The sequence below is a fragment of the Hippoglossus hippoglossus genome, chromosome 19, assembly GCF_009819705.1.
Source record: "Hippoglossus hippoglossus isolate fHipHip1 chromosome 19, fHipHip1.pri, whole genome shotgun sequence".
Classification (NCBI taxonomy): Eukaryota; Metazoa; Chordata; class Actinopteri; order Pleuronectiformes; family Pleuronectidae; genus Hippoglossus; species Hippoglossus hippoglossus.
The window spans coordinates 18,780,690-18,803,157 of record NC_047169.1 but is presented as its reverse complement, the minus strand read 5'-3'; the positions used below and the strand labels follow the sequence as shown (position 1 = coordinate 18,803,157).

Genomic DNA, 22,468 nt, shown 5'->3' with positions numbered 1-22,468 from the left:
CCACGTATAAAACCAAGGGAGCATTGTTGATTAAATAACAGTCTCAATCTCATAAATAAGCCCAGTTTTAATTATCAGCAAAGATTACCTCCTCTGCTCATCTCCATGTTCCCCAGATGGAACTGTGAGACACTCGTCCATGTGACCGTGAAGGAGGCGTAGGACGTCCCCTCCTATCAGGAAACCTGTAGACAGAGGACAGAGAAGAAAGGGAACAATGCCATCGGAGAAAAGAAAAAAAAAGGTGGAAAAAGGGATATAAATGAAAGGAGAGAGTGAGGTTGGATGTAGAGGAGAGGAGGGGAGAAAGACCCATGAATTATACGTCAGAGAAACAGTCAGGTTTGCTTAGTACCCATGATACCTTGCTAACGCTTTGCTAATTTTGGAACTCTTGAGTACTCTGATGAACCTGACTGGATGTGGGAGGAGGAGGAGGGCACCTGGGTAATTATGGTAACATGACGATGTGCACTTCTGAATCCCACCTGTTCACATATATAAAGACCAGCAGACCTGACTGTCCTAATGAAGGACGCCTGTGGGAACTGACGTCCCCAACAGACTACGAGAGGGAGTGTCCAGAAATGATGCAAAGTAGAGCTCAGCATGCACATGTGCTGCTGATATACTATCATGTAATGTCCCACAATGCATTGCAGAAAGGGAATTGAGGCGCTGCTCACGTCTGCAAACCATTTAAATGATCAATGGTGGTGAAACAGTTCCAGAATATTAGTATGTAGTACACACTGTCAATGTGATGTAATGTAAATCAGAACTGGGACAATTCACTGTAGGCTACTAACACTGAACACGACTAGATCAACTGTTGCCGTCTGAATATTATTACACGTGTACTGTTCAGATAATTTCAATTAAACTTTGCACATTTGTAAAAATGAGAGACTGTATAAAGCAAGAATGTAAAATAACTAAAATCACAATATAAGCAAATGGGAAAAAACAAATCGAAAATGGAGACACAAAGGAAAAGTCAGGTGTACCTTGTGCTACTTCACTGCCAGAGCAGATGGGAGCCACGCTCCACAGAGTCTGCTGGAAGGCTGCGTCTACATGGAGACTGCCATTACCATAGGACAGATGCTGCAGGAAGAGACACATGACAATTTACTGACACCCCGCCTGACACACACACACTCACGCACACCGACACACACACACACACACTGAGGATGTTTAAGCCCGGTACGTAGCAGTTGAGAGAGGCGGGACTACAGTGACCACTGGGAGCACCAGACACTGTGCAGAGCTCCAGATGCGTCAAACTGTGTTGTATTGTACAGTTAATGAACAAAAGAAAGAGTGAAAACCAAATGGATGAAAACGACATAGAAGGCAGCCCAAACTTTTGCTCACGCCATGAAACTTGTCTTCTGTTTTGTGAGTTAATGAAATGAAAATGAAATCCTCATATTTAATGTCTTATGTTGTTGCTGCAAGGGATGCAATTTGCCCAGGGGTACCAACATTTTTGCAAAGTTAAAATGGATGTTCATGAACAACAGAGCAACAAGTGGCATATGCAAACAAACAGTATGTAGATAATCGACCTGTTTTTTTTCCAGGTTATAGAGAACTAGGTTGCAGATTATGAAATCATCTACAGTTGTGTCGTAAGGATTTGGTTAAACTGCTGTTTAAAAATGTGACTACATCTCCTGATTATGTTACTATAGCAACCCCCGGGCCTTTTTGTCATCCCATTATGACGTTGAAATTGATCAATGAGTCTTAGAGGACACAAGGACAGGACCTGGAGTATTTGAGGTGATAATGTTAAAGATTAAATGAATACAGTTGCAAAGTTCCTTTGTCATTTTCCTTCAGTGTAAAATCTGAATTATGAATTAATTGTGAAAGCCTCTTAGCAACTTTGTGCACATGGTCTAATATGGCATATGGATAGTACTTTAGTGCATACTGTACATACAGTGAAAGTAAAATGTCCCCTAAAAGATTTCAGTTTGTTATGTATTTGAATTTACAGATACTAGGTCCCAATAAAGGTGGAAAAGGTTCTGAAATGATTGATTTTTGCATTTTAACAGGGGTGCGCTGACTTTTTATATCCACTGTATGTATGTATATTTGATCAGTTTCTACGTAATGCATGTGTATGGACAGTCTGACCAAAGAATGAATATCAAGCAGCAAAGAAAAGCAGTAAGAAGGAGAGAAGAATGAGTGAAATAAATACTAAGTGGGGAGGAGGGAAGGAATTAGGAAACAAAGGAATAAAAAAAGACACAAAGTGAAAGTGATCAGGCGATCTGAAGCACCCTCTCCTCACACGTGCTCCCACACACAGCTGCTACTGACCAGATATCTTTCAGAGGAGATGCTGACGAGGATGAGATCATCTCCCACTCTGACCTTCTCTCCCTCTGAGCGCTGCTTTGATGCTGGATGGATGGTCCACCAGCAAGCCTCGCCTACACTCACATACACAAGGAATAAATACAGACACAACCAGATGAACAGCTCAGAAAACGTGTACATGACGCACAGGCTCTCTCAAAGCAACAGTAATTCATGTCACCTCAGCTTGTGTGTACACTTTCAGTTGCCTAGATTTTGCAGTTGTTCTCTTGTACTATAATTTGCTTCATTTTTAGAGAAGCAGGTCAAGAACAAGAAGAGAGGAGAGGTGCACTTTGCAGTAGTGTACAGGTTTGACTTTGTTCAAAGGTAAAACCACTGTGGAGAAGCAGCAGGAGTCAGGCTCTAACTCAGAGCCTGAGAGAGTAATAGCTGTGTGGAGCATAGTGGGAGCTAATGTAATCAGGCTAACCCTAATCTGAACCCTATTCTAATTCAGATTAATTTGGTTGATGAAGGTCTGATATGATCGGGATTCTTCAGAATATTAAAGCTACCAATTCTTAATTTGAATTATTTATTCACTGGTGCCCATACTAGTTATTATAATGTTCAGTTACATTTTCCCTTTAAGAAATATTCCAGATTCCAGAAGAGTTTTGGATCACAAGCAAAATTGGTCCTGTTTCCATGTTTACCTGGATCTGCTGCAGTGAAACTACAATACAGTGCTGCAGGGATGATGTATTGTTATTGGCTAAGCCTGAAGTAAGCATCACCCTGGTTCACTCATCAAAATCCACTGTGTTTTGGATTATTACAGAAAATAGATACCATGAAAAACAAGTTTATGACACACAGTGTGTTCAGCAGTAAAATGCTACTTTAGTCTTATTATCAACAGTCTACGCCAAGGTCACATTGTATAAACACAATGAGGCTGTAAAGATGGACTAGTGAGTCTATTGTTTTCAACAACCTCTGTAGTCTCATTTAGCAACTTAAACGTAGCAGCTTAAAAACCAGGGATTGTCTAAGTTACAGTGTTAATGATCCACATGGTTTCACATTCAGTAGTTACAGAGCACCATGATCATTCACCTGGAGCAGTGTTTTTGTGCTCCTGAGAATTTCCTCTCTGTTTTAGCTCCGTGTTGGGTCTCCACCACCTCCTGAGTGAAATATCCGGCTCTGTAGCAGCGGAATTCTCCGCTATGTTCAACAGCTCATCTCAAACTCTATCTGCTGCTGGTAGACGTACAGGGTAGTGGCTTACTTTTCACTGAAAACAGCTGCTGCAGCTGTTGCTGCTGTTGCTTTTGGAAACCAGGCTGATGAGAACTGTGAAACTGAAGCAGATCAGTAGTTGTGGGTTCGAAATCCAAAACAACGTATTGTGAAAAATCTCACTACAAGTTGTAATTTATTGTTCATATGCATCTTTTGATGACTCTTTCAGGACAGGTTCGACAATCGTGTGTTTCTCCTTTTAGGTTACACCTATATTACTATATTTTTGTTCCGGATCAGTTTTAATCCCCATCCATACCAACACGCCCGAAAATGCATATAACGTGACCACTCATGTACACTGGACATGTGCGTGCTGGTGTAAACAGGAAGGCATGCACTGGACAAAATAATAATAATAGCTTGTCACCTATGCATCTAAACAGTTGTAACATTGTAAAATGCAACAACTGCATTACAGCTTGTTACCGAAGACAACAGGGTCAGCAACGCGTGTAGTTGATTATCCAGGTTGAGTTCTACACTGGCAGTCAAGGTTGGTAATGCTGTTTTTTTTCTTCTGGAGGGGGGGGCGTCATGTGACAGGATGTGATCTCAGCTTGCAAGAAAAGTACTTAAAGTAATAATGGTTTGTTATTTTAAAACAATCTGGGGGTTTTAGAATACTTCATTAAGGTCTTAATATCAACATAATTCAAACATTGTGATTGAAGAAGTCCACACAGGTATCAAGATCAGTTTGACTCCTACCTGTGGTATCTTCCTGCAGTCCCACATCAAAAGCCAGTTTGTCTGTGGATGAGCGGGAGGTTGACAGACAGCATAGGTACTAAACAGAAAATCACAATAAATCAGACTCAGTTAATCTCTCACATCAACTAGAATGTCTATTAACTACAATTCATCAAAGCAAACTTGTATTACTACTCTTTACAACATGCTCTCCAGTTGTTTGAGAGGTGTTTATCATTGTGTACTTGGGCAGTACCACAGATGAACCCTGACATCAACAACTCTTGCTTCTTCATCTTTATCAATTCTGTTTCAGATGCAGAATACAATTTTATAGGAACACCATACTGATGTAGTAGTAGTAGTATAAATATATTGTACAGTATATAGGTGTGTGTGTTCACGAACCATTCCACTGTAGGAGTGTCGCAGCAGGACAGCGTGTCCATACAGTAAGGTGCGATGGCCGCCACCCTGGGCCGTCTGAAAGACACACAAAGAGACGCTGACAACATGAAGGGAAAAACAGAGCAGAAATGCAGAAGACAGAAAATCACTGAGACAAAGAGACAGGGAGAAACAGCAAAACAGATATAAACACCGGAGACAGAAATACCAGCAACAACAGACAATTACATTACATTTCATAATTTCAATACGCTATCATTTGAAAAATGCAAGTATACTAAACTGCAGTGCTGTTGATTATCGTCAACTAATCAATGCATACAACACATAGTATTTTTAAAGCTGCTCTATGAAAAAGATGGAACATCAATATATTACTCTAATTTATTAACTTTCTGAGTTGCTGGTGTAATTTTGTTATAATTTCTAGAATTTACATATTTAAACCAGGCTGCAAAGTTAATGTAAAAAATAAATCCTTTTGATTTAGTTCCATGTTTTATGTTTAAGTATGTGATTAAATTGACATTCGTTGCAGGTAACTAGGTTTGTATACAGTACATCTGATCTGAGTTTGATTCATTAGTCAGGTTTATTAAGTTCACTGTATAGTTCAAATAGCACTGTTTTTGTTTCATGTACATTTTCTGATTACTATTGATCTCAATGTTAAAGACTGTAATAAAAATCTATTTTTTATAGAAGAAGGTATAAAACACTGGTACACAATGCTTCACAGAACAAGATGAAGTAAAACATACAGTCAAGATAAAAACAGATAAAAACACGGAACATGAGACCTGATAGAAATGTAAGTGATGGGCGATAGGAATAAAAAAACAACAACAAAAAAAAATGAATTACTACAATAAGCCTTCTGGTACAAGAAAATTTGTACCAAGGAGTGATAGAAAGAATCACTCTCCTGAATCTTCTTCCATCACGAGTTAACCAGCTCACAAAAGTGTTGTCTGAAGGTACAGTTGTGTATCATCAGCATAGCAATGGTAACAGAGTTCATTATGTCTGATTAGAGGACCCAAAATAAATATTTTGTCAATGAAAGAAAGTGGTCTGCGCACTGAGCCTTGGGGAACCCCTTGGGTAACAGAGGCAGGTCTGGACAGTTGTTTGTCACTTTGTTTAAGACACTTTCTGTACTGTTGAAGGAGCAATTAGGTTTAGATACACCAAATTATCTTATAATTGTGAGGTAGCCCAGTGCATCTGAGAGCAGTGTTACTCAGAGGGGTACAGCAGACCAGTGTGTGACAGTAGTGCAAAGTTCATCCTGCGGTTTCAAAGGTAGGAGTAGTGTAAATGAGTGAACTGCACTGTCACCTACCATCCTGTTGCTATATTTGACAGCAGCTATCGATGGTGGACAAAAATATATGAGAGAAATTCTGCTACACATGGCATTTGAAAGCAGTGAGCCTACAAGGACCTGGCTAGGGCCTAGTGGTGTAGCATTTACTGACAAGCAGTCTAAACTACACATAGATCACAGTATCAGATCCCTGCTAACTTTTACCACTCTGCTCCATATATAAAGACACATCTCCACTTCCTCCAACTCTCCAGAAATTAAGAAGAAATATCTAAGATATGAATGCCGCCATCTCGCCGTCGATCACTAAATTTGTAATCAAAGTCTTTGCTGTAGCAATTGGGGGATGGGGCTGTGTTATCGAGGTCCCGCCGATACAAATGCCCGGCTTAACCAAGCACGAGTCAGTCTCAGTTGTCAATCATGACTTTTCAACCAGTTTTTATATCATCAAATAAGTAGGCTTGCCAGAAAAATTTACATATAATAGTGTGATGAGAACTACCTAAAATGATAAATGTGTATTTTGACTCTTTAGTGTGGCTCATGTTCCATTCAGTAACATGGTGGAGGTGGGGTGTATGACCTATACTGCAGCCAGTCACCATCAAGATGCTTTGGCTTCACCTTTGGGGAGCTGTCATGTCCATGGTCTGCTCTAGTAGCCAGCCTCACCACCTCCCACTCACACACTCTCTCTCTCTCCTGCTTATTTTGCACACATCTTATGCATCATCTGCATCCTAAACTTACTGCAGATCACAGAGAAATGCTAAATCAGTGTAATTTGCTTGTTTATCTATAACTGCTGTCGCTTAACGCTTGGCAAGAGAAGACTGTCGGGGTAATTTTCTAAAGTGTCTGTAAAATAATGTGAGCAAGATTCCTGATCTCAGAACAGTCAGGGGCGGCTTGACAAGCACACACATGTGTAGCTAGCTACAGTAAGTGGCCTGTTAGAGATCCCAGGTTTGATCCTCAGTGTGCAAAAGTCTAAAACCCGTCCGCTGTTCTGCATGACGAGTCCGCGACTTTGTCAATGGAACATGGCCTCAGTGGATGGTAGTCAAGCAGCCTGCTGCTTATACAAGAAGGCAGTCAATTACAAAATGAATGTGAATTGACAAGATCAGGTACTTTATGGGACAGAACACTGTTTATGTTGTTTGTAAATTAAGTTTGAGTTGTCCTGGCAGCATGGCACTGATTGTACATTTGAAGCTGGAATTAATGGACAACAACTTCATCCAGTATTTTGCCAAGGATCAAGAGTTCAGAAATGGGTCAGAAATGATTCAGCTCATCAGGGTTCAGTCATCTTGAGAGTATAGGGAACAGTGTCAGATCTGATAGAGGTCCTAACAACAATGAAGATCAGTGGACACTGAGACAAGCCTCAGGAGAGGCTGTGGGCACTGGATAGAGAGAGCGAGTGGAGGCGTCAAAGTGTGTGGCCAGCTCCATGATGTCTGCAGCATCGACTGGGGGAAGGAAAAGGAGCCCTCTGGCTGACAGGCAGATGTAGTTGTCAGTGAAGGAGGTGAGGAGGGGGCAGAGCCCTTGTGAGTGCGTATAGACTGCATCAGTCTTGACTTGTGAACTTTCAGGGAACTTACAGCAGAGGTCAGGATCACCAGAGAGGAGATAGCAAGATGATCAGCTAATTTGCATTTGCTGTGAGAAGCAGGCTAAACAGTGTCAACACATGGTGTGTGATGCTGCACTTCCATCAGTGCATATATCCCCACACAGTTTATGCTTCATGCTGGTGTGCAATGCGGTTGTTTTCTATTTGAAGTCATCTTCTTAGCATTATCTCAGCCAAGTAAGCAATAACTTAGCTTAGTGTGTGAGTGTGAGTGTGAGTGTGAGTGTGTGCGTGTGTGTGTGTGTGTGTGTGTGTGTGTGTGTGTGTGTGTGTGTGTGTGTGTGTGTGTGTGTGTGTGTGTGTGTGTGTGTGTGTGTCTTGGTTGAGCAATACAAACTATTATGTTGCTGCAAACAAGAATAATTGATTATGTATAGAAGTGGTATTAAGTGAGTGTTGTGAGGACAGAGTTCAGATAGCAAGACGGCACGTGTGGTTTGTTGTGATGATGTATTAGCGCTTCCTTGGTGTGCCTCAGACTCCAGGAATGTGTCAGCCAAGCTGGAGTCATGTGGATATGTGGTCATGTCAACAGCTACTGATAATCAACACCCGAGGGATCTTGTTGAAGTCCAAGTCCAGAGTTGAACAAAGACAATGGAAAACAACCAGATAAACAGATAGAAAAAAGCCACAATTCACGGTCAGTCACACCGCAGTCAGATAAACAATATACAACACATCAGTCTTTTTGTGTGCACATGAACTTTCCATAAGGATGCTACACATAGTTTCATAACTGAGGCCACTGCCCCACTTCTGAGTGTGAGCATTAGGAACAGCTATTGACAGCTGATCGTTTATGCATTCAAAGATATATTGTCCAATCCACACACAAGGGCCATTATAATTATTTTACAAATAAGAAAAGCACACAGAAGAGTGCATAACTCCTCCAATGCCCAACTGTCCACTTATGACACCACATGACTTACTTGATCTGGGTTTTTTATTTGGATCTGCACCACATTGCATGCACACATTAGTATAAATATCAGCCCCTTAAACAGGCCTGATTTTTGTCATTAACATCCATGAATTATTCTCTGAGAAATCAACAAAAATGTTGAAAAACACTCATTTAAAATGTTAAATTAAGTGAAACAAAATTCTCCCTGCATGATCTGGATCCACACTGAATTTGGATGGGTTCTTCTCAGACCTATCCTTCCACCAAAGTTTCATGGTAATCTGTCCAGTGGTTTTTTTTTTCATAATCCTTCTAACTAACAGACAAACGTTTTGTGACATTTTGCAGATTTACCAGGGAATAATTCATGGATCTTGATGGAAGAAAAAGGGGCATATTTAGGGGATTGATGTCTTCGAACTATGGGTGTGCTCTATTAGTTCAATTTGGTGCAGCTTGATTGAATTGAAGGGGACTGTTGGGCCTTTGCGGAGGTGTGCACTCTGAGTGCCATTCTAGTTTAATACTGTGGCGCTACTAAGACAATGGGGAGCAGGTGAGAAGGAGGGTGTGAGAAATTTAGAAACTAGGGTTTTGACAATTGACTGAATGAGTGAGTGAATGGGAAAACATTACATTTTTTTATATTACATTTGATTTAGCTGATGCTTTTATCCAAAGCGACTTACAATAAGTGCATTCAACCATGACAAAACATTAATTAATGAATGAATGAGCTGTTGTAAAGTTGTTGTGTGAGTGGATTGGACAATCCATAAATTAAAAATCATCACCGACACTAAGAAGGTAGTTCCTTTGGTTAGCCTTCAAAAGAATGCCACACAAGTGGAACAAACCACTTTTCAATTGGCCCTCATACTCTGTCACATGGTGTGAGCACTGGCACTGTGCAACACTGCTAACTATCAATAAGAGCACGACTGAGAACACCTTTTCTGTTATTTCCTGGTGAGCAACTCAGTGTAGCTCAGCGGGCACTGCTCCACATTGAAAAGGCCTGAAGAGGCGACTAAAGATGTGAAAAGTAGAGGAAGTGATGTCAGTGCAGCCTTCTAAACTGCAGACAATGGAGCCTCAACACACCCTAAGAAATGGGGGTTCTCTCTGCTTTGTTGCGTTCCAAGGTTCCTGTACGGTTTGCTCTCCTGGGCTGAAACATGCAGCTGGAGTTTGTTGAAGTCGATCTGTTTGCCTGATGGCCGAATTCCCAGTGGCTGCTATAGTTCTGTCTGTGTTTCTCTCCGAAACAGAACCTGCTTGGGAGAGCGGCTCCATTTTTGGCCATCGACAACTGGAACCTTTCCTGCTTAGGAATCTTCTGTTGATATAATCTCATTGGTTCTGACCTCACGGCAGAATGATGAGGCCATGGATCATTTGAAAGCATGTCTCTCTCTATGTGTGTGTGTGTGTGCTTGTGAGAGAGAGAGAGAGAGAGAGAGACTGACTCTATATCAGCTTGGTGCTAAGAGGTGTTGATATGACATTGATTCGCTCATATCAATAAAATATATGGGGCAACTCTGCGTCTGCTCATACTGTTCATGCTCATGACAGTGACTGTACTTGCCAACACAAGGACGATAACAACGATGACAAACACAGACAGCAAGTGGAGGCACACCTACCCATATTTCCACATCTACATGCTGTGTGGACATGAGAGAGAGGAGGAGAAAGTAAGTTGTCAAAGTCATTTTACAAATGACACATAAAAACACACAGCTATCCAACATATGAGACTGTTGGATGAGGAGGTTATGACAGATAAGTGAATAAATTCATGGTTTTGTGCTTAAGTAACATTTGGCTTGGTTGGGTAATGTGCTTATTTGCTTTCTCAGAGATGAGACAACAGATTCCACTCTCGTGTGTTTTTGTTGGGAACTGATGTGAAGCTTAGCATCAAGACTGGAAACAGCTGGCCTGGCTGTCTAAAGCTGCTTTCAAACATGCACTGAACTCCGGAGACTCCAAATGTCCGAGTGAGAGCCTCCGGATTATCTGCGGACTTTCTCTGCCTGGCCCCTTAGTATAAAGTCTGCAGAAATAAACCCCTGGTATAAAATCCCCTGCTGGATTCACCGGGAGAGAGTGGCGGGGGGTTGATGGTGCTTATAACATCCGACAGTGGCAAAATGAAAAAACGAAAACACATCAAATATCTCCGGGTAAAAAAGCGGAGCCATAGACGTAGAGGACATAGACGAAGATGTCCAGGGAGTTTGCAGTGATAAGATCTGACACCAGTGTCTGTGTGTTGTAAAGAAAATCACGTGATCCACGCAGCCGAGTTAATATGTTACTTCCTGCCTCTGTCTGCTGCACCCGGCTGCTCCGCCTTCTCAACTGAATAATGTGGAGGACTTTGCAAAAAATATTTTCCGTGCATGTGTGAAAAGCAAACGATGGGTTGAAGTTGCGGTTGAATGGGGAGTTAGTTTCTTGGTGGACAGCAGTCGGGTGCTTGTCAGAGATGGTGGTAGGTGTTTTTTTTAAGTTTTGGTCCCGCGGTTTCAACTGTTTCCCTGGATTCTTTTAGCCAAGCTAAGCTGACCACCTCCCGGTCCTGGTTTGTGATTATAGCTACACTACGGGTCCTGCACTTTTTCCACATTGGTGCAATTTGGCCAGACACAGACCAAGTAATCACATGCAAGACCCTGTAGACTAGAGGAAGTCGGTTCAGCTCCAGATGAACCGTGATGTCATTCTCTGTATAACTTTGTATCTAGTTTTTGTAGTTTCCCCCCTAGAGGTTGATTGTGAGTAATGCACTTTAGTTTCTATTTCCTGTTTTCTTTTTATTGTTTTTTGTATTTAGTCATGTGACACAGCCAGGTCATAGTTCGGAGATGACAAACAGGAAATCCTGTAGTTAACAAGTTCCTAGCTGGAGCTGGTCAGTGTGCAGCTCCAGCTAGGATTATTCCTATTCCTATCTTTCATTTGTGTCTAGGAAATCTTTTGTATGTAAATTTATAGTTTACAATTAAGTATGATATTACACAAGTGTTTGTTGTGGTACATTCAAATATTTTGTTTGTTTATATATATATATACGCCATCACTGCAATATTATTGAGTATCGAACTATCAATCAATCAATCAATCAAATTTATTTGTATAGCCCATAATCTCAAATCACAATTTGTCTCAGAGGGCTTAACAAGGCTCCCTCTGTCCTCCCTCAACAAGAGTAAGGAAAACCTTTAAAAAAAACTAAGTATAAACAAGGGAAAAACATGATGTACTATATATTATTGTAAAGCAGAATAGAACATTTGCAGCATAAGCTGAAATAAGTCTAACTGAAGGGAAATAAGATTAAATGCAATTGTCCTGGTCCTACAAGTAATTATGGCTTTTCCTATTGTAATAGTCATTAGATAGCTTTCTGCTGCATGTAAATCAGTAGTGTTTCTATAAACTAGTGAACCTAATGTCCATAATTTACAAGTGATGTACAGCTGTTAACACATCACTTGAATGTAGTTTTTTTTTGTTGTAGCTGTTCTTTACATACTTAAGTGTTTTTGCAAATATAAACTTCTATCTGATGCAAATACCGGGCTCCTGTAGGATGTAGGTGTCCTTTGCATAATGGAATATCACAGAGGACAGAAAGTGTAGCAGTCAGGGTACCAGCATCTCCAGGGCCTTCTTTACCTGTATTTAGTTTGTGCTGCTGCTCCAGACACATCTGAATAATAAATGCAGTCAGGGTTCACATATTTTGTTGTGATGCATTTAGGTTTGCAAGGATTTTTCTTTTTGCGAAAAGACTGCAAACCACGTCTAGAAACTCAGAAACAGTTTCAGGCTAGAGCAAAAGAAATTGGTTGACAAAACACCATGAGATTGAAGACACATCTCTTGTCAGTCTCAGGAAGAAAGCAAATAGGAATATTTTCCCTATAAAAAAAAACAAATATATTTTTAACTGTTCAGGATCATTTGATTGAACTGGACAGGTAGGTGGCTGTTGTTCAGTAAACATTTGATTCAAGGCAACATGCTAAAGGTGCTAACAGAAAAACTTGCAATCACTGAAACATAATTATAAGGTTCAAGGTTCAAAGGTGCAAAGTGTTAATTGTCATATTTAACAGAAATTAGAAATAAAAAACACAGTCAGAATGATGTATGGGTGCAGTAGTTGGTGTCAGGTGTAAGCAGGATGCTGTTTAGAGCTGCAACACAACAGCAATGTGTTGTTTGAGAAGAAATGTGCGCCTGTTAACACAGGACGACTGTTTCCATCAGCGATCACAGAACCACTAGGTTTGACTCACAGAACATCGTGAACCCAGTGAACCTCTCTCTTCCTAACCAATATCACATCTGTGTTCTGGGTTCTTACTGTCCACACTAAGTCTAAACATGACGCAGCCTCTGAGACATCGAGGCTTCCTGGGTTCTGTGGCAAGCAGAACTGTTTATTAGAAAGTTAAATCCCTCTCATAAAATCATAAACATTATGGGCTCTATTGGAGTTTGCCCTTTGTACATGAACGATGCAGCAGGAGATTCTGCGCTCAGATCTATTCACAACAACACCGAAATCTCTGAAGTATGCAGGTGAAGGTTGGTGCAGCAGCCAGAGGCAGGATATTAATTCTACTGGGGAGATCATGTGTTTTTGTTGACAGCACATCAACACCGGGGTGGCCCATTATCACCCAAAGCTCGCTCTACATCTTTGTGTCTTCTACATGCATGGCACCGCCTTTTTGTCCTGAATTATTTGTATCCTTTTTGGGGGGTTTTCAGTTTTGCATCTGTTGCATGTTAGAAACAACATCAACACACCCACTCACTTACGATTAGTCCTCCAGAAGATCTCTTGGTGTGTTCTTACATTGGTTCATTTTTACATTATCCAGAGTTTTAACTAGGGTACTCCGGAGGAAACCCGTGGCCTCTCACATGCAGCCCCTCTGGAGAATGTCAGGAGATTATCCTGAGTTCGGTGCATGTCTGAAAGCAGCTTCAGTGACTCTTTCTGGGCTCTATTGTGACGTGTTTTTATTTTGAATATGTTGCCCTTCAGTGTCTGCTGTTGACTTTACCTGCTGTCCCTGTATGTTTCCCACCTTTTGTGATCACCCTGCCCCAATTAGATGCATGTGTCTCATAACCTGCTGCCCTGGTGTGTATTTAGTCCTCGTGTTTCCCTTCACTGCTTCAGTCTATCTGCTCAGTTTCCCTGTTTCCTCCGGCTTCTGCTCTGTTCCCTTGTGTTTACCAGTTGTTTAAGTTTGGATTTGTCTGCCATCTGTAAGCCTGTCTATTTACATTATAATATCTTCTCTGCACCGACCCGCCTTTGTCAGGAGTCTATTATGAGTCCACATTGGGGTTGTGAAAGCCTCTTACCATAACATCTATATTAACAACCTCAGCTTATTAACAGTGAATAAAAATGCACCGTGTTCATGGTTTCCAGAGTTAGTCTCTTTGTTAATGCAACAAACCAGTGACATCTTCTATTCCCTTTAAAAGCCAGTTGAGCTTGCACCTGTAATAAGAGAAAACGTTTCTGCAGAGGAAAGTATTTAACTTTATACAAGAGCAGATCACCTGTTTGTGTTTGCAGGTGTTGTTTATAATATACAGTATATATATATAACTTGATAATGTGCCTTAAAATAAGAGTGAAATACTGCAGCACTGACTTCAGAGGAGGGTTTTGTTGTCCTTTTCCTCTGCCTGAGGATTGCAGCACACCGACAAAGCGACTGACCACACCTCATTTTAAGACCAACACACCCATGGGTGCTCAGATAAGCTTAAGTGAATTTTCCTATTTAAAGGTGAGACTAAAACATACAAAACTGCATCGGTGTAAAACTAGTAAAACTGCTTTATGCTTTGTAACATCATGTGCTGATGCTAAACTAGACTCAACACATGATGGACCTGCATGCATAAATACATATTAATCTGAAATGAGTCTCGTCTGACTACCAGCTTCTCCAAATCTCCAAATATTCCCTTCACTCAGCTCAAAATCACTGATGAACCAGTGTTTGATTTCACTTGCAGTTGAGACATATTCACTAATGTTTCAATTTTATCTAAGACATATTTCTCTTAAAGCAGAAAATACAGTTTCTCATACACTAGCTCTGTAAATATTCTAAAATACTAAGTCAATTTGCCTTAGTCAATTTAAAAGTAACTAGTATGAGGCAGCGAATGATCACACTCCACACTGCATTGTCATCTATGAACATTATATAACCCACTGCAGTACTGGAGCACTGAAGGATCCAGTTGATGCAGTTAAATCAGAATCACTGATGCAGAATAGTTGCATGAGATGCAAAACGCCAGCAGCTGGGAGTTACAGAGGACCCTGTCTGTCGAAACCCTGTCAGCTCTAGTCTGGGAAATGAGTATTTCGTGCTAGTATTTTGTGACACACATTACAAAGTAATCCAGCAGAAGAGATTATTCTATATTATTGAGCTAATGAGTTGTTTACTTTGATGAAATTCAAAATTAGCATCTGTGGTAACTTAAATAAAAGATTGTGTCTTCATGTTTGAACTGGAAATCTGAACGAAGCCACAACTGAACCTATATACAGGACTTGGGAAGATGGGCTCAGACAAGCTGTGTGACGGAAACTACAGTTTACATTTTCTCATCTTTCCCCCGGGAGAACAGTAAGGTGACAACGGTACCTGTCAGATTAGAATATAAGTGATGCTGTCGTCTGGACCTTTGATTGTGTTCACAGCATCCAATGAAAAGACGTGACAAGTGACTCTGACTGACCAGCAGCAGCTTGACAGAGGGAATAAATGTGTTTTGAACATACTGACTTCTAGCCTGGTAACTATTGTGGCTGTTACTATAATCTTTTACATTGACCGATACAATTTTCCATCTTTTACACACAGATTGGTCAGCGTCCTCTGATGACACACTGTAAAATAGTGCCACCAGTGTCAGGTCTGTTCACAGCAGTGAGAAAGTGGAGACTTTCTAATATAACTGAGTCAAATGTGAACAGATCCAATATGAAACCAAGAAGATGAATTGAGATGCAATTGCTTAGACTCCATTAAGAGAAGGTCGAGGTAATTCCGAGGTTTCTTCAAATACAACAGTAACACAGAAGGTGCAACACAGTGTATTTCCGTGGTGTTTATCTGATCCCTGAGTAATACATTCACTGAATAGTCAGTGTGGATCAGAGAGCCCGGATGTGCATGGGTGAGGGAGCAGCACGAGAGAACAGAACGACGACAAATGTATTTGTTTTGCTCGTCATCCATTAATCATCAACAACCATTTATCTTCCGCTGTGGTCTTGATGCCTGCTGACAGTGAGAAAGGAGAAATTAATAACCCTCCCCCCCACTTCATTAATAAAAATAAAAAAAACATGAGTCATGAAGAAATTTCTCATCTCATCATTAGATCCTCCTCCTCCGCCACAACATTACATCTGCACTGCGGCTCTGTACAGGTTCTCTTAAGCTGCTCATTCGAGTTCCTCTTTCAGGTGATAAAATTTAACAACCTTGTGGCTGAAATTTTAACTTAAAAATTATATTTATCCCTTAATGGGAAACAAAAGGCAAAGCTATAAACCACAGGTGGGGAACCTTGTTCCTATCAGGAGCACTTCAAACATCATTCCAGGGCCAAACTACATTATTAAACACATATCACAGTGCTCTGAGGAGATGGCTGGAAGTGTTGTCTTTGGCAAAGTGTCTGATGCCTGATGCCAGAGAGAAAGACGGGACAGTTCCTGCATTAACCTTCAGTGTTTTTTTTCAACACTGTTCCATCTCATTTATCTGTGACTGTTTGTCAAGAAAAACTGACACTTTGGAACAATTTGACCTTGTCTGGTTCGAGCAGCTTCACAGCAGCAACAAGGTGAGAACCCTCATTCTCCTACTGAATGAGGGTTCAGCTTCTTAACCATAAGCTCACTCACCACAGAACAAGCCTGTGTAACATTGTCTCTGTCAGAATGTGGTGTTGTGAAAGGTTGCTGGACACTAATGCAGAAAAGCATTAGCTTAATCTTAGATAATTTCTCCTTAAACTCATTCAGTTTAGCTGCATGTTCCAACTGTAACGATGATGAGATTGGTCTTTTTCATCACTGGGACCACGTCCCCACAAACTAGGCACTGACATGATTTTTTTTTTCAACAGAAAATAACAATTTCTTAATTTCTATTTAAAAGCACAACATTTTGGATCGACTTTTCTTGACAATCACCATGATGCTTGTCAGTGATCACACATAACAACTATGTCTATGTTTTATGTTATTATACACAGAAAATGTTATGTGTGTCTGAGTTGCTTTTTCTGCATTTGTGAATTGTCTTGCAAGTCATATATGGCCCAAAAACCAGTTCCCCCCCCCCTGCTACATAGCAATGCAATCATTTTTGCAAGTGCTGTGTGTTTGACAGAGTAAACTGCTGCAATAACACCCATAAACAACTCAGGTTTGATTAAAAAAAAATTGTTCATTCATTTAAATTATAATGCTAGTTAAATCTCTGCTGTATAATTGGAAAATGTGGATCTTACAGAGAAAGCAAACTGGGCTGAATGGATTGTCATTGCAGTGTGGATACTGATGGTTAGAAACGAGTGATTACTTCTCTGTACCGCAGCAAAGTTGAAGGAAAGTTGGTTTTCAATGCCTCTTCAAAATTTACCGTGATCAATACTCCAATCAGTGCAGTGCGAGAGGTTCAGTTACACAAAAAAAACATTTTATCTTGATGTAAACATTGTGGAGTCAATCTTGTTTTGAAATTTGTTAATGTCTATTTTTACTTTCTGAAATTGACAATGATCTAAATAAAGTTTGAGCATGTTGTTTTGAAGGTTTGGTAATTCCACCATTCCATCACAGTAGCTAGTTCAAGTAGCATAAAGCAGCATTAGTAGTAGCAAGTAACATAAGATATATTTCTAATCGATAAAATACAGTTAATTCAGAAATAAAAGAAACACATGACCCTTGAAAACAATTAACAAATAAAACTTTGATTCTAAAGTAAAAATGCTTAATTCTAATTAAATAACTGAAAGCATGGGGTGATGACTGATGCCAGTCAAACAAACACCGGTAGTCAAGTGTTTTGTGTTCAGGACAGCAGCTGCACAAACAGGATCACACCACTTCTCTAATATAACTGTTGAGGAACTGTTTGGAAACACAGTGTTGATACAGTGTAATGACAACAGCCGCCTGGTGGACAGCGATCAGTGCCAGTGAGGAACCATGTGACACGAGGAAGAGTGTGGATGATTCTGTCCAGGATGAACAGAGAGCGACAGATTCACTGTCACTGTGTCCATCACCACCTCCTCTGTGCTGGTGTCTCACAACCTACTGGTCATCTCCCAGTCTGTGTCTGTGTGTGTCTGTGTGTGTTTGTGTGCGTGTGTGTGTGTGTCTTCACGCTCACCCCGTCAGCCTTCTCCTCTGTGTTGGCCAGCATCTCCTGCAGGGCTCGTACTGACAGTGACTGCTCCAGGACAAAGGTGCAGATGGACAGGTCTGGAGGCACATTCTGAGACAACGGGACACAACACACATGTTTCATTACTTATTGTTGACTTAATCTTTACATGTTTGACACACGTTTTACACAGGACAGTAACTTCTTCTGCAGAATTTCTTCATCTGGTGAGGTGACCCACATTGGTGTGGGGTCAACAGAGTAGAAATACTTCATGGATTTAAATGTCTTTGGTTAGACGTCTTTTTAAAAAATTTAAAAATACTTGTATAAACATGGGTTTGCTGTGCAGTTGTTATGCTGCATTCAAACCAAACATGAAGCAACATTTTTAGTTGCGTCACTCACGCAACTTTGGCTGTATTGAGTAAGGGCACGGTCAATCATAAGCGAATGTATCAGTGGAGAATCTTTGCCTCCAGTTCACTTCCATTCTGTGCCGGTGCAGGGGCGAATAAAACATTCACTTCTTGTGGTGAAGCACAGCTACAGCATGTGTGGAGTTCAGCCTTTGTGAACAGTGACTTGCGATTTCACAGCCTTAACAAATTGCAACAAAGTTTGTGTGGTTGACCACACTTGGCTTGTCATTGGTGCCACATCCTGCACTGCCCACATTCTCCAAGTGAGGATATGTAATTTGACTGGGCGGGTCATTCTTATTCGCCTGCATTCGCATATGTGTCATCATCATGATGCAAATACCACGGTCACGTCTCCTCGCATCCTCGTATTGACTTTGTGTGTCAAGTCATCACGTGAAAAGGTGGTTGCAGCATTAGAAAGCAGTAAGTAGATGGGGTACTTTATTAGGAGAGAAAAAATACAAAATAAAAATAAACTGAAAATTTAACTAAATCAAAATGTGAAATGAAATCCAAAGCGTCGTATCCTCGGTGGAAGTCCTGTGTCCATTCATCCATCAGTACTTGTTAGTACATAGACTTTGCCACTCTTTATACAACCTCACCCAAATGGCAGAAAGTGTCATGTTACACACCTTACTTACACACATGATGTGCATGTCATATGTGCGGTATTCTATTATTCATCTAATATATAGGAGATAATAAAAGCTTGTATCAGTACCTTGGAGTTTGAGATGGATTCAAGGAAGCAGAGTCTGTTTCCGAAGCCTTCAGCAGCCAGACAGAGTTTCTGTTGCTCCTTGTGGATTGTAGCGGTGCACTGTAGGACCACCTCATCATCCTAGATACACACACACACACACAGACAGACAGACAGGATAGAAGTTAGAGATCAATGCATTTTTTAACCCAGAATCACTGAGACATTTTGCGTTGCTTGGGTTCGCTGAGGGTTCTCATCATCTTCATCAACATGTGTTGACTTCAAAGGAAGAAGTTGAATCCAATAGGCAATACTAAGTATCTCTCTGTAGAGTCTACATGCCAGGTATCCAACAATCCTGAAACTGAGGCTGAAGCCATGTCCCACCTTTCCACTGCCACCACTGCAGGTGCAGCCTGTTCATCGCTCATCAATTCATTAACGTAACCAAACTTGTTTTTTATTTCACTACCAACACTATGGCATTTCACACCTGGATGTGAAACCATGGTCTGAACCAGGCTTCTTGTCTTTGTTTACATTTACATACTTGATTACATTGATACATTGTTTGGTTTGTAGACAGGCGTGCATCTGACATCGGCACGTTGTCTTTCCATTTGAATTGAGAAAATTAATAAACCAGTTCACTTTGTTCATTTTGTTGCCACTGCAATATCATAATGAGTCTAAGGAATGTGAACATAACGTCTTCACTGGTCACATAGTTCCTGATTTAAACTGAGTTTTCATTTCAGGAAATGTTTTGTCCTGTTTCTACCTCTGCTAGATTAATGTCTTTTGGTTGTATGCCTCAATCAACCAGTTGCAGTTTACATCCATTACAGAGCGTGGCATTACAACAGACTAGCAATGTTTGATTTGTCACACGCACACACACACACACACACACACACACACACACACACACACAGTGGCACAGTGTGTACTCACAGTGTGTACTATCATGTGGCTACGATAAGCTGCTTATCAGTCAGTCACAGTAACAGCATAACAGCATGTCCCACATCAGAGTGTTACAATCAATTAAAAATATGTCTGCTCACATATCACAGCAGCTTAATCTAATCAGCATACATCTGTTTGTATGCCCATAAACACTGTGAGTGTTTTACGATGCCAAGTGACTGTCTAAAGGAAACATTCTAAAGCAGCAGACAACTGTAAACTGGACGAAGAAAGTGATGTGTGGTTTCCAGAGGTGAAGTCACAAACCTTATGAAATCCCATGCATCACCACAATTACCTCACAGCCCTAGTCCTAAATTGGAACAGGATCTCATTTATAAAGGGTGCAGAGGAACCATAAGATTATATTTACAATTACACATCTCATATTTAATATCTACAATCCTCCTCCTCTTCATCAGATTATTGTCTCATCAATAGTATTATTACAAACATGACTTCTTCTTCACGGAGCCCTTGTTCTTTATCGTTTGCAGATCCAGGATCGCTGCAGCAGTCACATCGTGGATCGAGATGGTGGATTGTGGTGCCGATCGTGACCATGATGGTGGATCATGTATCACAGATCATGATGGTGGATCATGATCGGGATGGTTGATCAACAATCGTGACTGTGATGATGGACCGTAGATCGTGATTGTGGATAGTAATCTTCGATTATGATTACAGCTAGATTGCTTTGATATACAAAATAACCTCCTCACATATTCTACCATTGCTGACAACGCCTCTATAATTACAACTGTGGCCACTTCGCAATCAATCTCTAAAATGTCTTCTGGTCCAGGGGCACCAGGGGATCAAGTGATGCATGGAGTGAATTCAAAGAATACCCCAGACAAAGACAAGGAGGGAACCCGGTGCATAAACAGCAACCACCAGAAACATCCCAGTACGACTCTCATGTAGCTGGACTGGACTGAAAACACTCACATACCACAAACCATTGATCAGCTGATGATCTCTGTTGGTATGTCCCTCCTATAAAAACCTGTTGCGAGTACGACTCCAGTGGTGAATGACGTCATCATGACATATCTCGAGTTGAAACTAACAATTAATTTCATTATAAATAATTTTCTTGATAGTTTTGTTTAAAAATGTAAGAAAATAGTGAAAGACGTCTGCTCCCCTAAAGGCTACGAGGATGTGACAAACTGTCTACAACACATACATTTTGTAATTGTTAAAGCCAGCAAACATTGGAAAGTTTTAGTTATTACCTTTCTGTCAAATGATAAATCAGTTCATTGACCAACTGCTGAGGCTCTGGACGGAGTAGCCTACATGATTTCTGTAGTGCAGATGTAGGACAAAGGCAGGTAGGTGCAGTGAAGAGTATTTCATAGACAGGCTAACAGTCAGCAGTAGGCATGTAGTCAAGCAAACAAAGTCCATATGCTCAAAGAACACAAAGGGAAAACCGCAGGAACAAAACAGGAGCACGAAGGGGGAGATGGACAGATGACAAAGAGGACTGGGAGCACAGAGACTGAATACACAGGGAGGCAGGGATAACTGAGGACAGGTGAATCACATGAGGGCAGGTCAGACAACAACAACAAGACAAAGACAGGAAGTTAAACAGCCAGATACAAATGGTAAGAAACATCAAAATAAAACTTCTCTTTACGAGGGCAGATCTCCAGTGTCACGCCAGCAATTAGAGTGTAAGAGCACATGTTCACAGTTCCTCTTGGTGGTATCAGTGTCATCAGATCTTCTTGCCCTGATAGAATCATATTGCATGGTGTGTTCACAGTGTTGCGCAAATTAGCATCAGTGAAAAATGACAAGCTGTCATGATAGTGCCACGCTCTGACAGATCAGAGAGGACTTTTCAGAAAGATGCTTGTGGACACTTGTTTCTTTTTTGATTTCACTTCCTGGAGTTCCTCCCAGAGTGTCCTTTGTACCCAATCATTGCCTGTTCCTGTATTCATGTACAGCTGGGCGTGGCTTCTGGCTCTCGCCTCCCGCCAACTTTCCCACACAAGTTTTATCCTTCAGTCAAGACCACAAAGACACTCAGGCCAGCCCTCTCAGCCACGCTTCATTGCAGCATCACTTTATTTGCTAGTACATCCTTGTTAGAACCAGTAGTTTTGCACAATTGCTTTTCAACGCCTTCTTTGAACTTTTTAACGTATTAAAGCTCTTTTTGAAACTCTACTCAGCTGTAGTGTTTCCCCATCAGAGTCCAACCACTTATCCGTCCTACCAACGCCTCTTCTGTTGAGATACCC

At 40.9% G+C, this 22,468-nt stretch overlaps 1 protein-coding gene across 13 annotated transcripts in view; it reads right to left on the bottom strand.

Annotated features, from left to right (window-relative positions):
- Positions 1-22,468, bottom strand: part of ryr2a (ryanodine receptor 2a (cardiac)) — a 166,187-nt gene that overhangs the window by 96,067 nt on the left and 47,652 nt on the right. For 10 of the 13 annotated variants that reach the window (XM_034569590.1, XM_034569604.1, XM_034569601.1 and 7 more), the window contains exons 2-9: positions 19,251-19,370; positions 18,108-18,212; positions 10,272-10,292; positions 4,735-4,809; positions 4,345-4,423; positions 2,344-2,456; positions 1,008-1,107; positions 89-185 (exon numbers count right to left, since the gene is read on the bottom strand). In XM_034569590.1, the coding sequence (XP_034425481.1) occupies positions 89-185; positions 1,008-1,107; positions 2,344-2,456; positions 4,345-4,423; positions 4,735-4,809; positions 10,272-10,292; positions 18,108-18,212; positions 19,251-19,370 (710 nt within the window). The remainder of the gene's footprint in view (positions 1-88; positions 186-1,007; positions 1,108-2,343; positions 2,457-4,344; positions 4,424-4,734; positions 4,810-10,271; positions 10,293-18,107; positions 18,213-19,250; positions 19,371-22,468) is intronic. The other 3 variants (XM_034569603.1, XM_034569600.1, XM_034569597.1) reach the window with 1 other exon arrangement.